The sequence below is a fragment of the Panthera pardus genome, unplaced genomic scaffold (genome assembly GCF_024362965.1).
Source record: "Panthera pardus isolate Hobbes unplaced genomic scaffold, ASM2436296v1 HiC_scaffold_16, whole genome shotgun sequence".
Lineage (NCBI taxonomy): Eukaryota > Metazoa > Chordata > Mammalia > Carnivora > Felidae > Panthera > Panthera pardus.
Window position 1 is genome coordinate 70881718 of NW_026526721.1, and position 25646 is coordinate 70907363.

The window sequence follows — 25646 nt, forward strand, 5'->3', positions numbered from 1 at the left end:
AGTATACGTTGGGGGGTGCCTGGGTGGCTCAGCTGGTTAAGTGTCCGACTCTAGGTTTTGGCTCAGGTCATGATCTCATGATTCATGAGTCTGAGCCCTGCATTGGGCTCTGCACTGAAGGTGCGAAGCCTGCTTGGAATTCTCGCTCTTTCTTTGCCCCTCCCCAGCTCATGTGTGTGTGTACATGCGCGCTCTCTCTCTCTCTCTCAAAAATAAACATTAAAAAAATACATGTATGGAAAAGTTTTTCTTTCACAATAATTTTGATATAAAAACTTATTTTAATGTTTTTGAGAGACAGAGAAAGAGACAGAGCATGAGCAGGGAAGGGGCAGAGAAACACAGAATCTGAAGTAGGCTCCAGGCTCTGAGCGGTCACAAGTGGTCAGCACAGAGCCCAATGCAGGGGTCAGACTCACAAACCATGAGATCATGACTGAGCCAAAGTCAGATGCTTAACTGACTGAACCACCCAGGTGCCCCTAAAAAAATGATTTCTTGAGGGTCTTGAAATATTTTAATTTTTACGTTAATTTTACTAAGGCATTATTTATATAAAATAAAATTTTAAGTTTACAATTTGATGAATTTGTGTAACAAATCATGCAACCACATCATAATCAAGAACAGCATCCTCATCCTAAAACATTTCCTTGTGCCCCTCTGCAGTCAATTCCTTTCCCTTGCCTGACTCCCACCCCAGGCAATGACCATCTCATCTGTCACTATAGTTTAGCCTTTTCTATAATTTCAGATAAATGGAATCACACAGAACGTAGTATTGTGTTTTCCTTTTGCTTAGCATGATGTTTTGAGGTATATCCATGCTGACTTATATATTAACTTATTCCTTTTTTTATTGTTGAATAGAATTCCATAGCATGAAAACATTTATTTTCATTGTTAAAATCAGACAAATGATTAAAACTACCCACTAGTGGAGGGACACATTGGGTGGCTCAGTTGGTTAAGGGTCCAACTCTTGGTTTTGGCTCAGGTCATGATCTCATGGTTTGTCAGTTACAGTGGCAGGGCCGCAATGACTACATGGAACCTGTTTAGGATTGTTTCTCTCTCCCTCTCACTCTGCCCTTCCCTCTTTCTCTCTCAAATAAACACACACAAAAACACCTACCCATTAGTGGAAAATAACTGCTATGCAGCAATAACAAAAAAAATTTTTTTAACGTTTATTTATTTTTGAGACAGAGAGAGACACAGCATGAACGGGGGAGGGGGAGAGAGAGAGGGAGACACAGAATCGGAAGCAGGCTCCAGGCTCTGAGCCATCAGCCCAGAGCCTGACGCGGGGCTCAAACCCACAGACCGCAAGATCGTGACCTGAGCTGAAGTCGGACACTTAACCAACTGAGCCACCCAGGTGCCCCAATAACAAAATTTTTTAAGTTCACAGAAGTATTAAATGGTTTAATATTACCAAAATCAAGTCAAAAGTTCTATGGAACATAACATACTCTCAAGTTTGGGAAATTCCGAATCTAAAAGACAAAAAAATTTATTTAATTGACACTGACGAAGTTCTATATGCCACTAGAAGAATCCCTTAAAAACCTAACACAACACTGGGGCACCTGGGGGCTCAGTTGGTTGGGCACCCAACTCTGGATTTTGGCTCAGGTCATGATGTCACGGTTCATTAGATCGAACCCCACGTCATTAGGCTCTGAGCTGACAACATTGAGCCTGCTTGTGATTCTCTCCCTCCCTCACTCTCTTCCCCTCCCCGGTCTGCACACACTCTCTAGGAAGGAAGGAAGGAAGGAAGGAAGGAAGGAAGGAAGGAAGGAAGGAAGGAAGGAAGGAAGGACGGAAGGAAGGAAGGAAGAAAAGAACCTAAACACAACTTTTACCTGACAGCTATTTTAATCTGTCTCTAAACAAAAAGAAAATTCATTCCTAGAGACAACCATTCCCCTGTTAGCACAGCCCCCACTTGCTCTCAGAAAATACTAGTGATATAAATGAGTATGCTATCTTTCCCACTTAGTCATTCACTTCATAGGTAAGAAAATGTACATTTTTACTGAAATAAAATCTCACTAATTCACATCAACTGTGGAAAGTGAGAGATAAAGTAACAACATCTAATTATGGTCAAAATATTTTTTTAAGGTATAAAATTTCTAAGTACATGTAACAATTCAAGACCAATTAAGTTATTTAGGTAAATTGTTTAATGAACAGAAAAGGATAATATGAGTTATTTATATTTAAACAGGTTTCTAATTATAAAGTACTATTTTTGTCCTAATCAGACTATTAATCCATATTCTGAATGAGGAAAAGGTTTTAAGAAACAGCACTTTTTCAAACCTTACCTCTGACAAATTTATTCAACTTTGAATATGTGGATCTTACTAGTTAGCACATTCTTAGCATTCTATAATTAACATTTTCAATTTTCACTATTTTCAAACAACTCAAAAGACTATCACATGTGGTAATTTAATATTTTTACTGGATCAATAAGATAGCACTTAAATCCAATCACCCTCCCAGTATCCATATTTCTTAATGTTTTCCAATTTCCAATAAACAGTTAAGTTCTGCGATAAAGTTTTAGAGGTGAAATCAACTGTTGGTGGTGGCAATATTGAAAAGTTAAGGGATCTAAGACAGTTGTGGTTCTTAACCAGAAGACGCACATTAAAGATAATTTAAAGAGGGGTACCTAGGTGGCTCAGTCGGTTAAGCATCCAACTTTGGCTTAGGTCACGATATGGCTCATGAGTTCAGGCCTGGCGTGCTGACAGCTCAGAGCCCGGAGCCTGCTTTGGATTCTATGTCTCCCTTTCTCTCTCTCTGCCCCTCCCCTGCTCGCTCTCTCTCTCAAAAATAAACTTAAAAAAAGATAATTTAAAGAATGAAGTCCTGAATTTTTTTACAAGTATGTCTTTTTTGCATAATCAGAGAACCAAAAAGATTTAAAAATATAGAATATATAGAATATAAATATATAGAATAAAATATATAAGAATCACAAGAAAAACTACTTGTAAAACTATTCAAAGGAACACTTTAGCCAATTCAAAAATTACTCATTGAGAACTAAAACTTCATTAAAATCTGAAAAGTAGTTAACTCATAGTGAGTAAATGATTGCACTCTAATTAAAAATTGGTATCTATCCAAGACAAATGAAAACCTATGTTCATACAATCTTACTTACTTACATTCACAGCAACATTATTCATAATACCCAAAAAATGGGAATAACCAAAATGTCCCACAACTGGTGAATGAATAAACAAAGTATGGTATATCCATATAACGGAATATTTATTCAGTAATAAATAAGAATCAAGTACTGATACATACTACAACATGACCAACCTCAAAAACATTATACTAAATGCCAGATCACATATTATCATATGATTCCATTTACATGAAATGTGCAGAAAAAGCAAATTTACAGAAAATTTACAGAAAGTAATTTAGTGGTTGCCTGAGGTAGATGACAAGGTAGGGCTATGAATGGACAAGAGATTTCTTTTTAGAGTGACAGAACTGTTTTAAGATTAGACTGTTGTGATGATTGTACAACTCTGTAAATTTTCTAAAATTCACTGAATTGTACACTTAAAAAGATGAATTTTATTGTATAAAATTATACCTCAATAATTTGTCAATATTGTACATAAACAAACACGCAGAGGCAAAGAAAATCAGGAACCTATTAAAAAATTTTACATAAATTTTATTTAAGAATGTGGAAATTCAGGTATTCTTCATGAATGACAGTACTTTTCCTTCACTTTTTATAGAAGACCCAAAGCACTACATAAAAAAAAAAAATCAAAATATTCACATAAAATGCTCCCTCAATGAGAATATTGTACTCATTCACAGAAATATTAGTACAACTAAAGGAAAAGAGTATCTGATGCATGATTAAACCATCACCCTACCTTGTCACTTAGAGGTGGTCGATTCATAGGACTAATTCCTTTTCGAATTCCAGTTGCTTTCCTAGCTGCAAGGCCTGTGATAACTCCATAAGGACGTCTCTTTCCAGGCATTACTCTTCCTCTCCGGCTCAGACTATTCTTGCCAAAACCTATAGGAGGTTTAAAAAAAAGACAAAAAAATATCAATCTAAGAATGCAACTGAAGGGCACACAGGTCATAGGGTATTCTATTTCTTAGCAGAGCGGATTTTATTTTTTAGTATTACTTATGTAATATTTCCTATATTACTATTATATAATATTGTGTTATTTTCACGTATTTACATGTATTACATAAAATATTTCATTTTTAAAGGGCAATAAACTGCACCGCAAAGAGTTCTATTGCTATAATGGACTGCAAAAGGACTACAGGATTCTCATGTTTTCCCTATAGCTATCCTCTCTCTTGCATTACTTTATCAATAAACAACTTTCCCTGTGCAATGTGGTGTCCACTAACAACATGTGGTTATGGAGTACCCGAAATATGACTAGTTTGAATTAAGATATAACAAAGAGTACAATACTTCATAAATAACCTTATATTAATTATATACTGCAATGGTATTTTGGATATATCAGATTTAATAAAATATATTATTCACATGTGGCTCACATTTTATTTCTATTGAGGGACACTGATCTTGAATGGATCACTATCTGGTATCTGATTTACTTACTATCTTGCAATCTGGCTTATTTTTTTCATTCCTACTGTATTTAAACTACTTTTGCTGAAGTCCCAATTGAGCTCCAATAAACATGTTTTAATCTCTGTGGCATGATACAACTTGCCTTTGCCTTTCCATTGTGTATCTTATCTATTTAAATATTTTCCAATTATGAATAAACATGCTTGCCACAGAAATCTTAGAAACATATAAAGTACAAATGAAAATAAAAGTTACCCATTATCTTATCACCCTGGGATAACCACTAACATTGTATGTCTTTCTTGTCTTTTACTCCTACACATTTAAAAAGTTAACATTTTTAATTTCAACTATTTTTAAACAATTCAAAAGACTTTCACAGAGGTAATTCACAATTTTGTAGTACCAAGTGCCTAGAAGATACACTGAGTCAATCTTCCTGGCAACCACATTTCCTAGTCTATGTACTATTTTGTAGTAGGCATTAACACTGTATTGTGAATATTATCCCATGTCTTTTAGATTCTTTCATTGTATTATTACTGTTTCTTTTTTTTTTTTTTTTTTAAAGAAGGCTCCATGCCCAATGTGGGGCTTGAACTCATCAAAAGTCACATGTTCTACCCACTGAGCCAGCCAGATGCCCTCACTGTATCATTTTTTAATGTGCCATACTTGATCCAACCAACCTCAGAACTTCACTTTAAAAAAAGAATTTTTTTTTAATGTTTATTTATTTTTGAGAGAGACAGACAAAGTGTGAGTGGGGGAGAGGCAGAGAGAGAGGGAGACACAGAATCCAAAGCAGGCTCCAGGCTCTAAGCTGTGACCACAGAGCCCGACATGGAACTCAAGCTCACAGACCTCGAGATCATGACCTGAGCCAAAGTCAGACACTTAATCAACTAAGCCACCCAGGCGTCCCTCACTTCACTTATTTCTAATGTTAAACTACTATAAATGTTACAATAACATTATAGATAACATTTTCCAGGGGGATAAAGATGCAACAAACTTTTATTTAACTCATTAATAAGAGCACAGCAGGGAAACAAATCCATTCAAAAGGAAATTTGGAAAAGCTAGATTTTATATTCAGTGGAGGAAAAAAAAAGAATGCTTAAATAAGACAGCTATATTAAACAAAACTGGTAACTGTCTTTCTACAGGGGCAAAAAAGCATGATTTTTCAGGGTTATTTTTTCTACTGGACAATTAAAAAAACCTGTACTTTATTTGTTATATATAAATTTACCTCTAATTTTACAGAGCTGCCAAGTTATCAGTAATATGAACTAACAACATTATAAGAGCATATGTCAATTTTTCCATTTTTTATTTATTTTTATTTTTTAATGTTTATTTTGAGAGAGAGCATGTGCACATGTGCGAGAGCAGGGGAGGGGCAGAGAGACAAAAGGGAATCCCAGGCAGGCTCCGTGCCATCAGCACAGAGCCTAATACAGGGCTCAAACTCACAAACCACAAGATAATAACCTGAGCCAAAATCAAGAGCCATGCAGGCACCCCAATTTTTAAAGTAGGCTCCACGCCCAGTGTGAAGCCCAACACAGGGCTTAAACTCATGACCCTGAGATCAAGACCTGAGCTGAGATCAAGAGTCAGATGCTTAACCAACTGAGCCACCCAGGCACTCCTGATATGCTGTATCAAATGATAAAGGAAGTTAAGGATTCTGATTCATATTTTTAAAAATCCCCTCTAGAATGACTATTTATTCATATTCCCAGGAACATAAGGGTGCCACTTTTTCCCTATCGTTGATAACACTGAATATTCTTTTTAATCTTTATCACTTAGTATTTGAAAAAAAAAATCTTGTCTTATTTGGTAGTTTACTAGTGAGAATGGACCTTTCTATGTGTTTTTGGCTATCACTATTCTTCCATTCATGAACTGTCATGCTCCTAAGTCAGTTTTCTGGGGTCAAGTTCTAATATCCTTTGATGCTTTGCAAGAAGAATTATGTTAAATTTATAATTAATTTTTCAATAATTAACATGTTTACAATATTCATGAATGTAGTATGTCTTTCCACTTCTTTTGTGACTAAACTGGCTCAGTAAAGCTTTAATCTTTTCCTCACATAAGTCTTGTATATTTCTTATTAAGGTTATTACTAGGTATTTTTACTTTTTTTTTTTTTGGTCAATCACAAAAAAAGATCCCTTTTCTAATAATAATTTTCATACTCTCATTCTTGGGGTGACAGAATGCTATTGAGTTTTAATTAACAACTTTTAATCAGTCATCCCACTGAACTTACTTTTTAGTTCTATAGGCTTTCAAATTATTTCTGGGGATTACTAAGCAACAACCATTATTATCTACAAATGATACTGTCTTCTTTTTTCCAATAATTATACCTCAAATTCTTCTATTTCTTAATGCAATAGCCAGAAATTTCAGAGACCGATGCTAAGTGACAACTGTGATACTGGGCATTTTTATTTTAACTCTAATTTTGGGGGAAGTGTCTTCAGAATTGTATCCTGTATAATACTACACATCTACAATATAGTAACAGGTCTTCTAACAGAAAAGTTTCATGTCCAAACTAAAAGCTAAAATAGTTTTCTTTACTAAAGGATTTCTTAGGACTAACATGTGTGATGAATCTCTAATTGGGTATAACAGTGTATGCATTCCCAAACGTATCTAATTCTAGAATGCTTTTGTGTGGTGTACCTATTTTGAGAACAGAGTTCAACAAGACAATTGGGAAAGCTTGTTATAATGGTTGAAGCATTTACCAATTTATTGCTCCCATTTCACTCTTTACTGCCTTACTTCTGTTATAGGAACATTTCTCTTACCAACTGGCATAATGTTAAGCTTTGTAAGTAGAGGGCACTGGACCGTCTTTAAAGAAAGAATTTTTATTTTTACTTCCAGATTCCAGTGTATACCTCAAGACTCATTCTGTTGCACGGAACATCCAGTGGTACTCATTTATCCCTCCCCTGTAAGCTGAGACTACAGTGAAGCAAGAGAAGAACCAAAGGCGCAAAATCTAAGTGTGAGCGACGCCTTAAATTTTGGGTTCTAGACATCTATCTAGATCTACTCCTAGGCCCAACTCATCCTCCACTGAATTTAAGTCGCATCACACTCACAGATGGCTTCCTAGTGATTTCCACCAGCATGGCAACTCAGTGTGACAGGGAGTCCTTCCAGATTTGTTCCTTTTTTGGGTTCTCTGCCTCAACCCCAAAGTGCAGATGCTATTACTTTTATAATGAGGAAAAAACACAACTTTTAAAATTTTGAAATAAAATTGTTTTGTTTTGTTTTTAGTTTTATTTAAGTAATCTCTACACCCAACGTGGAGCTCGAATTCACAACCCCGAGACCAGGAGCTGCATGCTCTTCTGACTGAGCCAGCCAGACACCCCCTGAAAATCAAATTACTGTTATTATATGTATTATTTCCTTCTAGAATTGCAACCAAATAAAGATTAAGCATATTGACGAAACTTGTCTAATTAAATCTACAACTACTATTTTTATTTGTATTAAATAATGAAACAGATACCATTAACTCAGCTAATGCATTGGGCCGAGTACTTTAAACGAGAACTTGATGAGATTGATGCTAACATCTTAATTTTGCAGGTGAGTGAAGTGAGGTGAAGAACAGTGACTACCCAGATGTCACAGAAAATGGCACAGTTACTGCTCTAAGCGCCAGTTTGCATGGCTCCAAAACTGAACATTTTCCAAACTGCAAAAACTAAAGAATAAAAAGCAAAATATAATCTAGGACACATTTTCAAAGAGAAGAAAAGCAACTATTACCAAAAAAGTGGGCTCTTAGCTAGGCATTATAAAATGGACAAAATTTGAATAGGAAGATAGACAGAAAGTTAAAAGTACAAAGACATGGATAACCATAGCATACAGAGATACAGTTTAGAATAAGGATAAGAGGGGCACCTGGGTGGCTCAGTTGGTTAAACATCGGACTCTTGTTTTCAGCTCAGGTCATGATCTCATGGTTCCTGGGTTTGAGCCCCGCTCTCTAAATAAATAAATAAACCCTAAAAAATTTTAGAATGAGAATAAGAAGTAAATGGATGTGGTGGGCTCAAATCAGAATGCTTCACATGGAGATAAAGAATATACTTGACAAGGAATGAGAAGTCACAGAATTCATGACCGGGTTACATTAGTCTAGAAGCAGTATCTTTTTTTTTTTTTTTTTTTAAACCATATGGTCTTTTTTCTTTTTTATTTATTTTTTAATTTACATCCAAGTTAGTATATAGGGCAACAATGATTTTAGGAGTAGATTCCTTAATGCCCCTTACCCATTTAGCCCACCCCCTCTCCCACAACCCCCCCTTTTTTTTAATGTTTATTTTTGAGAGAGAGAGAGCACGAGCAACAGAGGGGCAGAGAGAGGGGAGACACAGAATCTGAATCAGGCTCCAGGCTCTGAGCTGTCAGCACAGAGCCCGATGTGGGGCTCAAACCCACAAACCGTGAGATCATGACCAGAGCTGAAGTCAAGACGCTTAATTGACTGAACCACCCCAAAATTATCTTAAACTGAATGGAAGAGGGAAGAGGGAAGAAGGAAGGCAGTGAGACCATTCCATCTGACCATTCAGATGCTACTGTAGTATTCAAACAAGACATGATAAAGGATTGGGAGTGGAACAAAGAAATTTGAAAGTATTCCAAAAGAATGAATGAATTAGCAGAGCAAAAAGAAAGATTAAAGAGAGGAGGAATCCATTTTTATACCAAAGTTTTAAGCTTCGATGAGAAAGATGCATGAGAAAAGTCTCTTTAACAAGAATAAAACTTATTAAAAGGAGAAAAGTACAAGATAGAATTCTATTCCTGGGTGCTTTCTATTTCTGAGTGCTATAGTCACTGTTCCCATACTCATTATCCTTTCCACTTTTATTTCTATGAGTGGCTTCTCCTCTACCATCTAGCAAACTTTATCATCCATTAACCCCTCCCTCCCTTTATACCTTTGAACAAACTTCACCAGCTGTACCTCAACTTTAGCAACGGTTCTATTTTTCACCTTTTCATTGTTGTGTTTCATAAAGTTAAGAAAGACCTATACATACAGCCCCAATTCTCTCCTTACCTTCTGTAAGTGACTTGTATTCTAAAAGGCATTATAAAGAGGTACTAAAGGCCTCATCTAATACAATAAGTCTTTTCTTAGTTTTTTTTTTCTTTTTTTAAACAAGCTCTACACCCAACATGGGGCTTGACCTTATGACCCCAAGATCAAGAGTCGCATGCTCTATGAACTGAGCCAGCCAGGTGCCCCACCTTTTCTTAGTTCTCATCCATTCCAGCCCTTCTAAAAGTTCTCCTGTCTTTCCAGAGTACCTTCATTCTCAGTATTGCAACTACTACCTCTATGAAGGTCCCTTCACATTTTCAGCTGTACTAGAGCAGTTGTTTAACCCTAGTCATGTATCAGAATCACGTATGGAGCTTAAAAAAAAAAAAATCCCCAGGCCCTCCTTCTGCAGATTCTGCTTCAGTAGAAATAGAGTGCAACCAGAGCATTGTTCTAGTTTATAATGCTCCACAGGTGTCACCAAGGTTGAGAACAATTAAAACTAGAGACAGGAATTTTCATCTTTGAATCCTCTGCTCAATCCCTTCACGAATTTCTTTCACACCTTTACTGACTTGCCTCAGTAATTTCTGGAGTCTGATTTGAGAGGTTATAAAAATCTTACACAAAGATTTGAGGGTTTTTTTGGGAAATGTCGAATCAGAGTGAATGCATTACTGGCTCCTTTCCAAAGCAGTATACAAATATTTTCCTGTCTACCTCTAAAAGAAACAGCATTCTCAAATTTTTTGGTCTCAGGACCTCTTCATACCCTTAATTATTGAGAGCTCTAGAATTTTTGTTTCTGTGGGCTTATGTTTATGGATATTATCACACTTTAGAAATGAAAACTAAATATTTAAAAACTATTTGTTATTTCATTAAAACAACAATAAACCTAATGCAGGGCAAATAACATTTTTAATGAAAAATAACAATCATTTTCTAAAAAAAAAAACCACAAAAATATTTAAAAGGAAGGGTAGCATTGTTTTATATTTTTGCAAATCTCTTTGGTGTCTGCCTTAATAGAAGATAGCTAGATTCTCATATCTGCTACCACATTCAATTTAATTATCACACATCATGTAGACTCTGTAAAACTCCACTATATATTCATGTGAATAAGAGTGAAAATACAATTAATGTCTTAGTATCATTATAAAAATAGTTTTGACCTTATGGATGCCTTGAGTCTTGGAGATTCCCCAGGATCCCTGGACAATACTTTGAAACTGTCACTATATGGTATTGCCCCACTGAAGAATATTTAGGTTGTTTATACAAATATTTAATGAGTGACTATATTTTGGGCAAAGATTTAGGAAGATTTTATTCACTTATTTGTTCAACCATCAAAAATGATTTATTGAGAGGGGCACCTCACTGGCTCAGTGGTATAGCATGTGACTCTTGATCTAGGGTTCTAAATTTGAGCCCCACAGTTGGCTGCAGAGATTACTTCAAAAAATAAAATATTAAAAAATAATAAGTAAAAATTATTTGAGGGTGCCTGAATGGCTCAGTTGGTTAAGCGTCTCAATTTCAGCTCAGGTCATGATCTTGTGGTTCATAGGTTCAACCCCCGCGTCGGGCTCTGTGCTGAAAGCTCAGAGCCTGGAACCTGCTTCAGATTCTGTGTCTCCCTGTCTCTCTCTCTGCCCCTCCCCCACTCACATTGTCCCTCTCTCTCTCTCTCAAAAACAAATAAAACATTAAAAATTTTTTAAAAAATACAAAGTTACCTGGTATTTTAAAAAATAAAAATAATTTGAGAGCCTGCCAAGGGCTCTCTAAGTGTTCTCTTACCTCAAGCTAACATCCTCACTGACATTACAATGTGGAAATCTGAACTTCTAACCAATCAGAATTTGAGACAATCTCCTATCTCTCTGCACATTCAGTGACAGCAACAGCTGTTCTATTTTAGGCTCTGTTACATGTAATTGGAGAACAAGCACAAGTTCAATCTTATAAGATCATAAGCTACCCCTAGATATCATTTATCTTAAGGCTCAGATCATAACCCCCATAAAAGGAAAGCTTTTCTGATCCTTCATGGACTAGATCCTATTTCACCTTATCCATTAAACCACTACTGATTTTCTTAGCACAAAATCTGTCTGAAGTCCTATAGTACTGTTGGAATTTCTCTTATGACATTTCTCAACTCCATGTTTCCTGTCTTATCTTTGTTATTAGAAATTCCTTGAAGTAAAAGATCACATCTTTAAATATCCTGAGAACCTGGTCAGTTCAAGAAATTTATCACATATTTAACATATGGCTAGTGTAAACAAATGTATTTCTGGCTTATATGATTTTCTTTGAAGTTATTTTAAAGCAAATCATATATAATATGGTATGCTGAATAACATAAGTCTTTAAATATAAATCACTGGAATTAAACATTCATTTGCTACAACTAGATTATGTCACAAAATTTACTTGTTTATATTTAAAAAATTAGAGAAGAATAAAATTTTTTGTAGGGTCTAACCTCAGTTACAAACATATTTTGAGAGTATGATGGCATATTAACTGTTAGATATAGAACTAAATACAATCATGTTAAACCCACTGATAATGATTTTTTATGTTTTTTAACACAGGATAAAACTCAACTTGGAGCTAGTTTATGAAACATTTTTTACATGTGTAAAAAAAAGATCTAGAGTTTTTTTTTTTTAATTTGAACAAAAGTTTATTCTAAAACACTAATATAACTGCAAAAAATAAATTAGTCATATACAGTTAGTAGGGTTCAGTTATTGCTTTAAATTCATTTTGGAACAAGATAGTTATAAATAAATAAGCTTCCAAAGTGCCAAAATTAGCTATATACGTAGAGTTCCAAGATCATTAGGTCATATCTAAGGCACTCTATTCCGAGTGTTACCTCTGGAGGATTTAACAAATCCTAAAAAGTCCTAGATGATAATGCAAACACTCTGGAAATATTTTCCATGTAGAAGTCTCCACACACTTAAAAAGTTCTCATACAGAAAAGGGAGTTTGTTTCCTGTAACTCCATAGAGTTAATAGGTAGGCATGATTCAATTCAAATTAAAAGAACTTTGTAGTAAATAGAGCTACCTCCAATAATGGAGTTGTCTTTTGAGGTGGTATGCTTTCACTGAAGATGTGGATGCTGGAGTTATGTAACTATTCACCAGATAAACTATTAAAGAAACACCTGAGGAGGAGCTAAAACCTCATGATATGTAAGATCCTTTACAATACTGTAGCCCTAAATATAATTTATACTATTTATACATTGGGGTTACTTTAAAAATCCCATAATACTGTTAAGAAACAGGGTTATCACCTACTTAAGGCAACTTAACATGTTTACCAGATTTCAATATTAGACAAAAATCTGAAAGTAATCACAAAGGGTACTAACATATTTCCTCCATGTTTTAAGTATGTATTAAAAATAATATACTATGAACCCACAAATAACAGATCTTTATTGAAGCTTACTTGTAAAACTTACCAGAATTCTGTTGGATTCCCCATCGTACTCTCATCCTGAATTGTCGGGCACTACTTTGTTGGAGTCTTCTATTTAGTCTTGGAAAATTCTGCTTTTTTCCCTCCTTTCGATTCAATTTGATGATATCATCTGTGATATAGGAAATGTAATTATTTTCATTTTAACTTAATGACTCAATCACTCAGTCTCATTTTCTTTTTTTTTTTAAGTTTATTTATTTTTGAGAGAGAGAGACACAGAGTGTGAGCCGGGGAGGGGCAGAGAGAGACGGAGACACAGAATCCGAAACAGGTCCAGGCTCCAAGCTGTCAGCACAGAGCCTGAGGTGGGGTTCGAACCCACGAACTGCGAGATCACAACCCAAGCCGAAGTCGGATGCGCAACTGACTGAGCCACCCAGGCATCCCACTCAGTCTCAATTTCTAGTTGATAGATTTCCCAACTTCTTTGCTACTTTGAAAGCACTTTCCTAAGAGGATAATAATAAGATTAAAAAAAAAAAAATCAGCCAATATACTTGGAATACTAAAGAAAGGTTTGGTAGGAAAAGTTCAAATCAATCGCCCAAAGCAGATATACCAATTAATAAAGATGTCCATTATCCCTAGTATTTATCAGACACATAAATAAGCAAAAATCTGTTTACAAAAATTACTCTTATTTACTTTCCACAATCACAGAAGTCTCCAGTTTTTAAGCTTTTTAAAAAAATGTTTATTTATTTTGAGAAAGAGAGAGCACAAGCAGGGGAGGGGCAAAGAGGGAGGTAGAGAGAGAATCCCAAGTAGGCTCCATGCTGTCAGCACAGAGCCCAACGCAGGGCTCAAACCCACAAATGATGAGATCGTGACTCAGCCAAAATCAAGAGTCAGATGCTTAACCAACTGAGCCACCCAGATTCCCCCAAGTCTCCGGTTTTTAAAGATGACCATCTTGGGGCACCTAGTGGTTCACTCAGTTAAGTATCCGACTTCTGCTCAGGTCATGATCTCACAGCTTGTGGGTTCAAGCCCCTCGTGGAGTCTGTGCTAACAGCTCAAACAGAGCCTGGAACCTGTTTTGGATTCTGTGTCTCCCTCTTTCTCTCTCTGCCCCTCCCCGACTCACATTCTGCCTCTCTCTCAAAAATAAACATTAAAATAAAGTTTTAAAATTATGGAAACAGACAAGTAAACAGCAAATATGAAATCAAAAAACTACATGATTAAGGTATAGCACAAAAAGAAAGTACTATGGGTTCCCCACTCTTCTAGCAAAATAATTCAGGGTTATCTTGTTTTTCTTTCTACCTGATCCTTCAAAGCCTCACTTTCAAACTCTCCTACCAAAGTAATTCACAAACATAACATTGCTCTAAAACCACAGCACAACAATGTGAATGAAGGTCAGGAAACTATACTCTAGATTTCTATTTACAAATGTTAAAACAAAGTTACTAGAAGCCAAAAATACTCAAATACCCAAATAACTAAATTAAATAAATATTAATAAATATTTATTAACATATATTAATAAAATTTTATTTCTCTCAATTTTTCAGGGTGCCTGGCTGGCTCAGTTAGAAGAGCATGTGAGACTCTTGATCTCAGGGTCATAAGTTCAAGCCCCGTGTCAGGTGTAATTTTTAATAAAAAATTAAAAAATATCCAAATACTTTCTCCACAGTCCCAACTCCAATATTACGTTTGATAATTGATAAAGCAAATAGACCTGGTCAACAGCTTCATAAAATTTCACAAAACTAACTAACTTCTATCATTTTTTCCAAGCTGCTCTAAACACAAAGAACCTAACAACTATATGAATATAGTCTTTTCTAAAGTAAAAGAAGCAATTATATATTATAGGGATCCTTTCTTATATATTACTACATTACCTAACCCAGCAGTAATCTTTAAAACTTCATCACAAATATTCATTAAAATAATTCGAATCTCCCCAAAGTAGTTTATCTTCTTGAGATCAGTCCTTCAATATACATAAATTCATCCAAGTTAAAGACACTCAAAAACACTTATTTTAAAATAAAAAGGCTTCATGAAATCAGATACATGAACATGTTAAATTCTCAAGAGACAGGGAATATTTTTGAACACTTTCAAAACACTACTTTCCTTTAACAAGTGCTACTTATTCTTCACCAGAAGTCTGAAATCTCAGAGCCATGAAAGTACACACAAAAAAATGAATTTGCTGGGAACCAACCATTAAAAAAAAAGAGGCAGAGTATAATTTTGACTAACAAGGTTATTTTTGAAATACGGCATTTTAGAGTATAAACATAACTAAAAATTAAAAGTAGCAGGGGCACCTGACTAGCTTAGTCAGTAGAGCATGCAACTCTTGATCTCACGGTCATGAGCCATAAATTGGGCATGGAGCCTACTTAAAATAAAAAAAGATAAAAAATAAAAAAAAATTTAAAAGCAGCAAAGCATACAAATATAAAATTGTTTTATATTTAAATGCTTTATTATCTAAATCCTCAAGTTAAATGATCTATTATGGATTCTTCCAATTTAAAAGAAGAAAATCGCTTTTTCCTACTCAGGTAGACAGAGTATGTATCAAAACAAAAATTCATTACAATGAGCTACTTTTATGAAAAAGTTTCTTCCATGAATATATATATGTGTATGTATGTATACATATGTTGTCCATGTATATATATAATCTACCTGTATGTATATAACATACAATGTATGTATATATATGTATATATATTATTTATATATATGTATATATATGTATATATATTATTTATACATATATATGGTAATAATAGGGGCATATACATGGGCCATACACAGTAATAACATATATATACATGATAATAGGAGGATATATATGGTAATAATAAGAGTACCTAACATTGCACATGTATTCATTTAATTCTCACAAGAATTCTATGAAGTATTATAATACCTATTTTAAAATTAAGAAACTGAGCCAGTGAGGCCACCTATTGGTAACCTCGGTAGATATATATAAATATTCATATAATTCATACAGCCACCATTTAAAACAAACAAAAATCGTATTCTAAACCTCTGCAGACCTGATAAAATGGAATATTCACAAAGCATGACTGTCTAAAATAGGTATTTTATTTCTCTCAATTTCTCAGGGTGCCTGGCTGGCTCAGAAGAGCATGCAACTCTTGATCTCAGGGTCATAAGTTCAACCCCATGTCAGGTGTAGAGACTACTAAAAAAATACACTTAAAAAAGCAGGTATCATCTCTTCCTCCCATTTCTGTAAAATTCTCAACTTAAAAAAAAAAAAAGGGAAAGAATGCTATATATTCTTGGGAGAGAAAAGAAACCAAGGTCTATTTTAGCTATCCACAGCACTTCATTTCTACCTCAAAGAAAATTATCCCTGTTTTCTTCACTTGAACATCCTAACCACCAAACAAAATGCGTTAAAAAAAGAACCTAGAAACTTGAGAAATGAATTGGTTATGAAAATACATGTTTAACGTTTCCTGCAACATCTACAGGGTTTTTGTTTTTGTTTTTTTTACTTGTATGATTTGGGACAAGTTATTTTCCTATGGCTCAGGTTTTGTAAAATGGGAATAACAACGATGGCTTATATCATGTTTATATGTAAATATAGTGCTTACTGTGTACCAGGTACTGTTCTAAGCAGTTTACATATGCCTATTAAATCATTTAACATAGCAACCCTCTGAGGGAGATAAGCACGGTCATTATCATCATCTTTTTACAGATGAAACACCGAGAAACAAGTTCCCTGTGACCACATGGGCTAGTAAGTGGCAGAGGATCTGAATTGAGACAGTGTGGTTCTGGATTCAATGCTCTTTACTATTAGGAGCACATACCTCAAGAGTTACTAGGAGGCTAAACTGAGTTAACACACATAAAATGTTTCGTTCAGTGCCTGCAAGGTAGTAAGTGCTCAATACTACTTGTTATTATATTCTTCTTGGCCTTAGCTGAAGAGGCTTCTCATTTCTTTAGAGCTCATTACTATAAACAAGACAAGACTTGAGGCCAAACCTATTATTTCTGATGATTTACTTAATTCACATATTGGATTCTGACGTGCACTAATCACAGAAATCCAAGAGTTCTTGAGTTTTGACAAAAAAACAAACAAAAACTGTGCAGATGAACCACAGCAAAAGAAAAATACCTTCCTTGGGGAAGTTACACCTCTGCATCCGCCTCTCAGGTACTTTTCAAACACTTATCCGAAAACCTGCAAGCCACCGAAAGCACTGGCAGAACTAACTCTATCTAATACCCATAACTTGAATTTTGACAAAAAGAGAATAATTTTCAGGCCAGCTAATCCAGAGACTAATGCCTCACCTGTGTTAGGTCTGAATTTTCAACTGAATCCCCAACCCTCCTCCTCTTTCCATAATCCTCACCAAACCACCCCACTCATGGGCTAGACCCCATTGCTTCTCCCGGCTTCCCGTTAATCCGTGTCAGTCTCCGTCAGTTTTTGCTTTTTTCCTAATTAGCAAACTTTAAGACTGATTAAGGAGCGCTCCTTTCTAGGCACCTCCTAGTAACACACCATCTGAGGAAGCCCTTGTCTGGCGGTATTTTCTGAAAAACGCTCTCGGGTCCGCGCCCCCGATGTGGCCCCGAGGTCTGGCGCCCGTCAGAAATGGCCAACTCCCGGGGGCGTCTCTGCATTTCTCGCACCGCGCCAGGCGTAGGCCTGGCCACACAAAATGCCCAACAAGCCCTCCTCCGGAACCAGCGACTCTAACCGAACGCAGACCCAGCCGGGCTCTCAAAGGGCTTTCTTCAGGAGGGATGGCTTGGTCGGATCTTTCCCCTCGCTCGCCTGATAACGCCCACAGCGAACACGCTCGAGGGGAAACCCGAGGAGTTTTCCTCACAAAGAGCCGGGGTCGCCCAAGAGGGTAGCGCCGCTCGACCCTCCACCTCCCGGCCCGCAGCGCCATCCGCCCCCACTGTCCCTGCACAGACACGGCCCCGCCGAGGGGACGCCCGGGTCCCTCCGGCCCGACCGCGGCAGCGGCTGGCGCTCCCCTTGTCCCCACGGGCCCTCACTTGGTTCCGCCCACCCGCAAAAAAACTCGACCGACAACTGCGGCCAACCGCCCCTTCCCCCACAAACCGCGCTACTTGGTTCCACCCACACCCTCCCCCCACTCCAACTCGGTCCAACTCGCTCCTTACCCAAAGACATATCAATTTTGTCAAGGTTTTCATTGCTGCGGGCTTTCGCCGCCGTCGGCGGCGGGGTCGCCGTGGCTCCCACTAACCGGGTACCAAACCGGTTCATGGTTGGGGACGTCGCGCTGGAACAGTCAGCGGAGAAGGCCAGAAACTGAGGCCTGCCACCTCCCACTCACGCACGCAGACTAGCTGCACCGAGGGAACGCGCACGCGTGCTGGCCGCGCCTTCGCTCTCCCACCCGCGGCTGCGGGAGGGGGGCGGGTTGCGGGGGGGAGAGGCTACAGAGACGAGAGGCCGGCGAGAGCGGCTACACGCGGGGACATGATCCTAGCGGCCCTTGATGGACCGGAGGAAACATTGCACCCCTGCTCTGGGCGCTTGCAAGGGCCGCTGTTTTCGCTATTTCCCTTTCCGCCCAAATTGGGGAATACTGGACCCTGAGCGCGTCAGAGTCGCATGCCTTAAATGAGATTGTGTTCCTCCACTCCTTCCTGCTACAGAAAGGCTCCCTAAGCTTTGGTACACACGAACCTTTCACACCCCACTGCAATGCAGCCTCAGAGGCAGGGTAGACCCCATCCAGCTTAGATTGCAGAACTGCGACCCAGCTCCCCTCTCCCAGGCCAGCTCCTCCACCTGCAACATGCGGAGTCGCCTCGTCTGCACGCAGAAGAAAAGATGCAGTGACAATTCTTGCGTCACCTTACCAATAAAAGCAAATGCTAACGTTTCCCGTATCTGTACCACTTCTCAACCGGCACTGTTAAAACATTTTGCACGGTACTAGCTACCTTAATAACACTTCATCTTCCCTTGGGAGAGGGGTAAGTACCTCTGCTTGTTTGGCTGCATTTTTCTCTAATTCATTTGTGTTGGGAATTGATTGTGTTGGGGATTCGTTTTTCTTTCTAATCATCCTTGTAGGAAAACTTCATAATATTTTATGAATTTCTACGTAATAACTTTTTTTCCTATTTACAAAACATGATATTTTCTCTCTTCTTACCTCTTTCTCCTCCAAAGCAACTGTGCTTGTATGGAAGCATTTAGGTTATATGACCCTCATAACAGCTTAAAACTATCTAAGACATTTGCATCTAAGGAAAAAAAAAAAAAAGGACAGGTATTCCTCCATTTAGAAATCTCCGCCACTTTTCTCCTGTCTACTTCCTAAAATTTTATTTGCATAGAAATAAACCCGTGACGTAAAGCATCTCAAAACCACAGTACCCTGCACTTAATTTTTCCCCCAATGACAAAAATATAACCATATAAGAAGAGTGAATCAACCCAGGACACATCTATGAAGCAGTACAAGAAACTTTAATGGTAAAGGAAGGTTTGCACTAAAAACTCAAGAACAATATTTGTCATGTCAAGGAGAGTAGCATATATGCTCTTAGCACAATGTGCTTGATTTTGTTACTATTCCACCCAGCAGCCACCACCCCTCTCCTGACTGCTAAGAACTAGGGAAAATGGGTTATGGAGATAAAAGTATGAGGGAGACCTAGATTTTATTGAGTGGTACCTTTTTCACTCACTTCATTTACTGTGTGAGGTTGGGAGACTGTCTGGATCTCATACTCATCTGCAAAACAAGAATTAGTTATACTAAATGCATACATTATACTTAATTATTTTTGGATTTCTTAGGGTTCTAAAATCTTCTAAGCATGAAAACATTTTTCTCCACACTATCATTCTTCTCCTAGAAATAACTTCTATAATCTCTGGTTATTTGTGAGAGTAAACTACAGGGAAGAACATTAGGTTTTTAATTTTATGAAGGAAACTGAATGTATTTAGAGTTTCGATGCATTCTGTACTTCAGGTATTAATAGGACATAATAAAAATCCCAAATGTATAAAATCCTACCCACCACCAATATATATATATGTATATATAATATATATTGTTATATACATAATATATATAATATATATTGTTATATACATAATATATATAATATATATAAAGATTCCCTTTTATCCTTATCTTCTCCCCAAAACTGAAGCTCTACTCCAAATTTCCTTAACTTTAAAAGGAACATGCCCAAATATTTCATTAAGCAATCCTAGCTGTTGTGTGTCAGACTTTGAGATTTCCCCAAAGGCTGAGGGTCTCAGAATCTCAGAGCAATCACCCAGATTCCAAAGGGAAAAACAAGAGGCATTGTAAAAGGATAGGTCAGTCACACACAAAATAGAAAACAAAACAGCAACCTGAGACACATCCAGCAAAAGTGAAGTGAGAGACAAGATAAGAAATCAGAACTGGGGCTTGTCTGAGAAGACAATCAGCCAGCTACAAGGGCTGGAGTTAAAAGGTTGACCCTGTATTTTCTGGGGCATGAGAGGTAGCTATTCATTTAATCATATATTCATTGAACACCAGGTATTGTAAAATGATAAGTAAGATGGGTTCAGTCCGTATCTTCATACAGTTTGCAGAACAAAAAATATTTTCTGAGCACCAGCTGTAAATAAATACAGTACTGTGCTGGACACTGAACATACAGCCATTGTCTGCTGTATAGCAGTTCAGCAGCTTCATGTAAGTCAGAATAAACACCGAAATCAAGCAGCTGCCCTTTTTAGAGGCTTGATGTCCTACATCATAGATAAGGCCATGTCTAGGATTGCCAGAAAAAATACAAGATCAATTAAATTTGAATTTCAGGTAAACAATGAATAAATAGCAATGTTTTTTTGTTTTTTTTTTTTTTACTACATGATGTTGCATGCAATATTTAGGATGTGTTTATATTAAACAATTATTATTTATCTGAAATTCAAATTTAACTGGGAGTCTTATATTTTTATTGACTAAATCAGGCAACCTTAACATCATACTTTTCTATCAACAGGTTTCAGCTCTCTTTTTATAATGTGCATAGAGATCCACATTCTCTTCAAAGGTGATCATAATTCATGTATTTCACTTCTTACTATTTTTATTAGTTCGATATTTCTTCTAAGCCCCCCTTTTCTCAGCTTTGTTGAAGTATAACTGACAGACAATAAAAGACATATTTAAAGTGTGTAGTTTATACAGGTGTACGGTGTGTAGACCTGTGAAAACACCACCATACTCAGGAGAATAAACATATCTATCATTCCCACAAATTTTCCTGTGCTCCTTTGTAATCCTTTCCCCAACCATTACTTAAACAACCATTGATACTGTAGATTAATTTGCACTTTCTAAAATTTTACATAAGTAGGATCCTACAGTATATACTTTTTAAAATCTGGATTACTTCCCTCAGCATAATTGTTTCCAACCTGTATGCCTTTTATTCTTTTGCTTGTCTTATTACACTGGCTAGGGATGCCAGTACCATATTTAAAAGGAGTGGTGGGAGTGAGCATCTTTGCCTCATTACAAATCCCGGGGGGAAAGCATTGCTTTTTGCCATAAAATATCATGTTAGATTTTTTTGTAGATGCCCTTAATCAGGTTGAAGAAGTTTCCTTCTACTCCTGGTTTGCAGAGAGTTTTAATGAGTGAATGTTGAATTTTATTTAATACTTTTTCTGCATCTTTTGAGATGACCAAATGGGTTTTTTAATTTTTTATTATTTTTTTTTTCAAATGTTGAACTACTCTTGCATTTCTAGGATAAACCTACTTGGTCATGGTGTATTATCCTTTTAATATATTGTTGGATTTGTATTGCTAATGTTATGTCAAGGATATTGTTTTTCTTTTCATGAGTAATATTGAGTGTAGTTTCCTTTTCTTGTAATGTCTGTCTGATTTTGGTATCAACCCATGCTTTTCAAATTTTTGTAATTTTGTAAAATTTACATTACACCGGGCTATAAAGGGATTTAGGGTATAATTTGTATCATCTGTAGGTATAATTACCGTTATACCTAATTCTTTTAAGCTACTTGCATGCACAGTACAGTTTTTCTTCTCTTTTTTCTCGGTTCTTCTTGTTCTACCCCATTTGCCACTCTATCTTCTGCAGTAGCTTTTTCTTTTCCTCTCTGCTATAGCTTCCTGTTCCTCTTTTGTGTTGCCCTTTTCCTTTGTTCTAAGCTTTTAAAAAAAAAATTTTTTTTTAACGTTTGTTTATTTTTGAGACAGAAAGAGACAGAGCATGAACGGGGGAGGGTCACAGAGAGAAGGAGACACAGGATCCGAAGCAGCCTCCAGGCTCTGAGCTGTCAGCACAGAGCCCGACGAGGGGCTCGAACCCACGGACCGTGAGATCATGACCTGAGCCGAAGTCGGACGCTTAACCAACCGAGCCACCCAGGCGCCCCTGTTCTAAGCTTTTATAGCTGTTCTAGTCTTCTGGCTCTTAATCTCTAGTTTCATTCATTCATTTGTCCAAACAGAGTTTGAGTTCCTACTATGTGCGAGACACTGCTACATCACAGTGATGCAGCAGGGCAGTACAGCAGATATATGACAGGCAGGCTTCCAGGCGTAGCTGGAGGCATTACTGGTCTTCAAGCCCCTGTAAGTCCCATCAGTTTTCTCTGACTAGACAACTTGCTCTGGATGGACAGGGGAACTTGAAGGGGAATTCTTCTTGGACTCAGGGGTTGGGTTTCTAGCTCACTCCTTATTAGGCTTTGTCTTCTCTGGGCAGGGTAGGCATCCTCTCAACCAAGGATCATAGTCAATTCACTGAATGACTAATTGTGGAATTTTCTAAAGCTACACAAATCTACATTAGTCACACAGTTTCCCTTTATTTACATGATTGTGTTCTTTATAAAGATATATTCTCAGGGTGCCTGGGTGGCTCAGTTGGTTAAGGATCATGGGGCCTTTAGCATTCTTTATTCTCTCCATGCTTCTTTTCCCTTTGCCCCTTGGCCTCCTTGCTCTGGGATGAAGAGCCTTGGCTGGACTCTCATCTCTCTCTTTCCCTCCGTAGAGGATCCCTTCTCTTGGCTCAGGTTTATCCAGCTGGACTTTCAGAGAGCTGGGACAGGGACATACTGAACATTCTTCTAATATATTAAGAATTGGCTCAGCCCAGAAATAAGATTTTTACAAATTTCATTGTAACTTCGCAATTTCTGAATTTGTATGCAATGGGTTTTCCCATATAATTGAATAAATGAACCAATACTAAATACTTAAAGTGGGTGGAAATGTTGCTATCAAGACAGAATAGAACCATTCAATTAAGACCTGGCAACATTCTTCAAAAGCTTTAAAAATCATCCCATTTGAGGGGTGCCTGGCTGGTTCAGTCAGCAGAACATGTGATTCTTGACCCCAGGGTTGTGAGTTTAAGCCTCATGTTGGGTGTAGAGAACACTTTTAAAAATCCCATTTGATATGAACTACTATAAGCTTTGTTTTTTAAAAAAATATTTTTTAAGTTTATTTATTTTGAGGTGGGAGGAAGAGAGAGAGAATCCCAAGCAGGTTCTGTAATATCAGCACAGACCCTATGCAGGCCTCTATCTCATCAACTGTGAGATCATGACCTGAGCCGAAATCAAATATTGAACACTTAACTAATTGAGCCACCGTGCCCCCAAAAGATTTTCTTTAAAGGTAATCTCTGCACTCAACGTGGGGCTTGAACTCATGATCCTGAGATGAAGAGTCACATGCTCTACCGACTAAGCTAGCCAGGCACCCCTATAAGCTTTATTAAAAGAGAAAAGGAAAAGAAAAAAAGAATTTTGGTAAATCAGTAAATGTGGTAAAATCAATGAGTTGGTTTTGGAAAAAATTGTGTAAAGACTTCTAAAAATTCTGAGCTGTGGAAAAACCAGAAATTAACTCAAAACAAATTAAAAATTAATCATTGGAGTGCCTGGGTGGCTCAGTCAGTTAAGCGTCCAACTTCAGCTCAGGTCATGATCTCACAGTTCATGGGTTCAAGCCCTGCATTGGGCTCTATGCTGACAGCTCAGAGCCTGGAGCCTGCTTCAGATTCTGTGTCTCCCTCTCTCTCTGCCCCTACCTTGCTTGTATTGTCTCTCTCTCTCTCTCTCAAAAAATAAACATAAAAATTTTTTTTTAGAAATTTCCATGTGAAACTAAAATTTTGGTTACATTGATAAGGATGCAATCATGAGAAAACAAAACCATACTAAAATCCTTGCCTATTTTTTAAAAGGATCTTAAAAATCCTTGCTTATTTTCACATCTAGAAAAATGTTGTACACATGTTGTACACTAAAAATAGTGTAATACCCATATACCCTTCACCAAGATTTACCAATAATTAAAGTTTTGCCACATATGCTTTCTGTATACAGATGATCTGTATGACAGAGTTTTTTGGCTTTATGGTGGTATGAAAGTGATAGGCATTCAGTTGAAACTGAACTTAGAATTCTGAATTTTGATCTTTTCCCAGGCTAGTGATATTCAGTAGACACTCTCTCATGGCTCTGGGCAGCAGCCGCCAGCAGGCTCCCCATCAGCCAGGTGATCAGGAAGGCAAACAATTGATACATTTACAAAGATTCCACACTCCCACAGCCATTCCATTTTTCACTTTCAGTATTCAATACATTACATGAGATAGTCAACACTTTATTATTAGATAGGTTTTGTGGTAGATGATTTTGAACAACTGTAGACTAATAATGGAAGTGTTCTGAGTATGTTTAAGGTAGGCCAGGCCAAGCTATGATGTTCAGTAGGTTAAGTGTATTAAATGCAATTTCAACTAATGATATTTTCAATTTATGATGGGCTTGTCAGGATGTAACCCCATTGTAAGTGGAGGAAGATTGGTATGCAGGCACACAGATAGCTATAATTATTATTATTTGTTGTTGGACAATCTGAGAGTAGATTCCAGACATCACGATATAGAATATGTCTCTAAGGATTTTTTTACATAATCATACTAAAATGATCAAGTCAGAAAATTTAACATTGATGCAATTCTATTCTGATGTATAGTCTATATTTAAATTTTGCCAATTATCCTTTTAACAATATATATTTTTTTCCAACCTAGGATCCAGTCCAGGTTCACATGTTGCATTTCTTTGTCCTGCCTCTTGTCTCCTTTATTTTTTTTAATTAATTTTAAGTTTATTTATTTATTTTGAGAGAGAGAGAGAGAGAGAGAGAGAGAGAGAGAGAGAGAGACAGCACAGGTTGGGGAGGGGCAGAGAGGGGGCAGAGACGAAAATCCCAAACAGGTTCCACAGGGTCAGGGGTCAGCGCTGAGACTGATTCGGGGCTCAAACCCACAAATCACAAGATCATG

General features: G+C 37.0%; 2 protein-coding genes across 3 annotated transcripts in view; one reads left to right on the forward strand and one right to left on the reverse strand.

Moving 5' to 3' along the window:
• Window positions 1-18690, reverse strand: part of FYTTD1 (forty-two-three domain containing 1) — a 29516-nt gene extending 10826 nt beyond the window's left edge. The window contains exons 1-3 of one of the 2 annotated variants that reach the window (XM_019448694.2): window positions 18432-18690; window positions 13240-13368; window positions 3933-4081 (exon numbers count right to left, since the gene is read on the reverse strand). In XM_019448694.2, the coding sequence (XP_019304239.2) occupies window positions 3933-4081; window positions 13240-13368; window positions 18432-18537 (384 nt within the window). In that variant the 5' untranslated portion in view covers window positions 18538-18690. Of the gene's footprint in view, window positions 1-3932; window positions 4082-13239; window positions 13369-17403; window positions 17551-18431 lie in introns of those variants that run through there. The other variant, XM_019448696.2, reaches the window with a different exon arrangement.
• A 114-nt stretch (window positions 18691-18804) lies between these two features.
• RUBCN (rubicon autophagy regulator) overlaps window positions 18805-25646 on the forward strand; it is a 69770-nt gene continuing 62928 nt past the window's right edge. Inside the window, exon 1 of the mRNA XM_053903466.1 lies at window positions 18805-19256. The gene's annotated coding sequence lies outside the window, so the exon portion shown is untranslated. The remainder of the gene's footprint in view (window positions 19257-25646) is intronic.